This window comes from Penaeus monodon, chromosome 32, assembly GCF_015228065.2.
Source record: "Penaeus monodon isolate SGIC_2016 chromosome 32, NSTDA_Pmon_1, whole genome shotgun sequence".
Taxonomy (NCBI): Eukaryota; Metazoa; Arthropoda; class Malacostraca; order Decapoda; family Penaeidae; genus Penaeus; species Penaeus monodon.
Genome location: NC_051417.1, coordinates 24771527 through 24771991, shown reverse-complemented (window position 1 = coordinate 24771991; position 465 = coordinate 24771527). Strand labels below are relative to the sequence as shown.

Genomic DNA, 465 nt, shown 5'->3' with positions numbered 1-465 from the left:
ACGTCTTCAGACTCCTTGAGATCGCGGCTCAGCAAAGGGCCCAGGGAATCAGATTCGAATGAGGACTTGATACTGCGGCTCGATAAGCATACAACAACACACGATCTGGCATTTACAGATGTACATAACTTTTGCGACCACACGAAATTACACGAAGTTGTCAGTGTGAGTGAATAAATGAGAAAGTTGTAAAATGTGCATTTCTTATCCAACTCTTTAAGATTCTTAGTAGCTTAATTCTAATCCATCTTCCTCTCGCTTTCCTCCCTCCTCCCAAGCGTACTCCTCACAGCGCCACTGACCTGCCCCGACCCCTCCCCCTACGTCTGGACTTTCTTCGTTTTCCTTTGTGCTTGTACATTCTCCTCATTAGATGCACTGCACTCGGGTACTTCCTTTACATACAATACAGCATTTGGTTCCCACGCAGTGATGTTGGTTTGTCTTCCTGTAATTCCTACAGAA

The 465-nt window shown here is 45.4% G+C and overlaps 1 protein-coding gene across 1 annotated transcript in view; it reads left to right on the top strand.

Moving 5' to 3' along the window:
* Positions 1-194, top strand: part of LOC119593304 (cuticle protein AMP1A-like) — a gene marked incomplete in the record, with an annotated part of 1389 nt that extends 1195 nt beyond the window's left edge. Inside the window, 1 exon segment of the mRNA XM_037942233.1 lies at positions 1-194. Within this exon segment, the coding sequence (XP_037798161.1) occupies positions 1-62 (62 nt within the window).
* Positions 195-465: the final 271 nt, after the last annotated feature.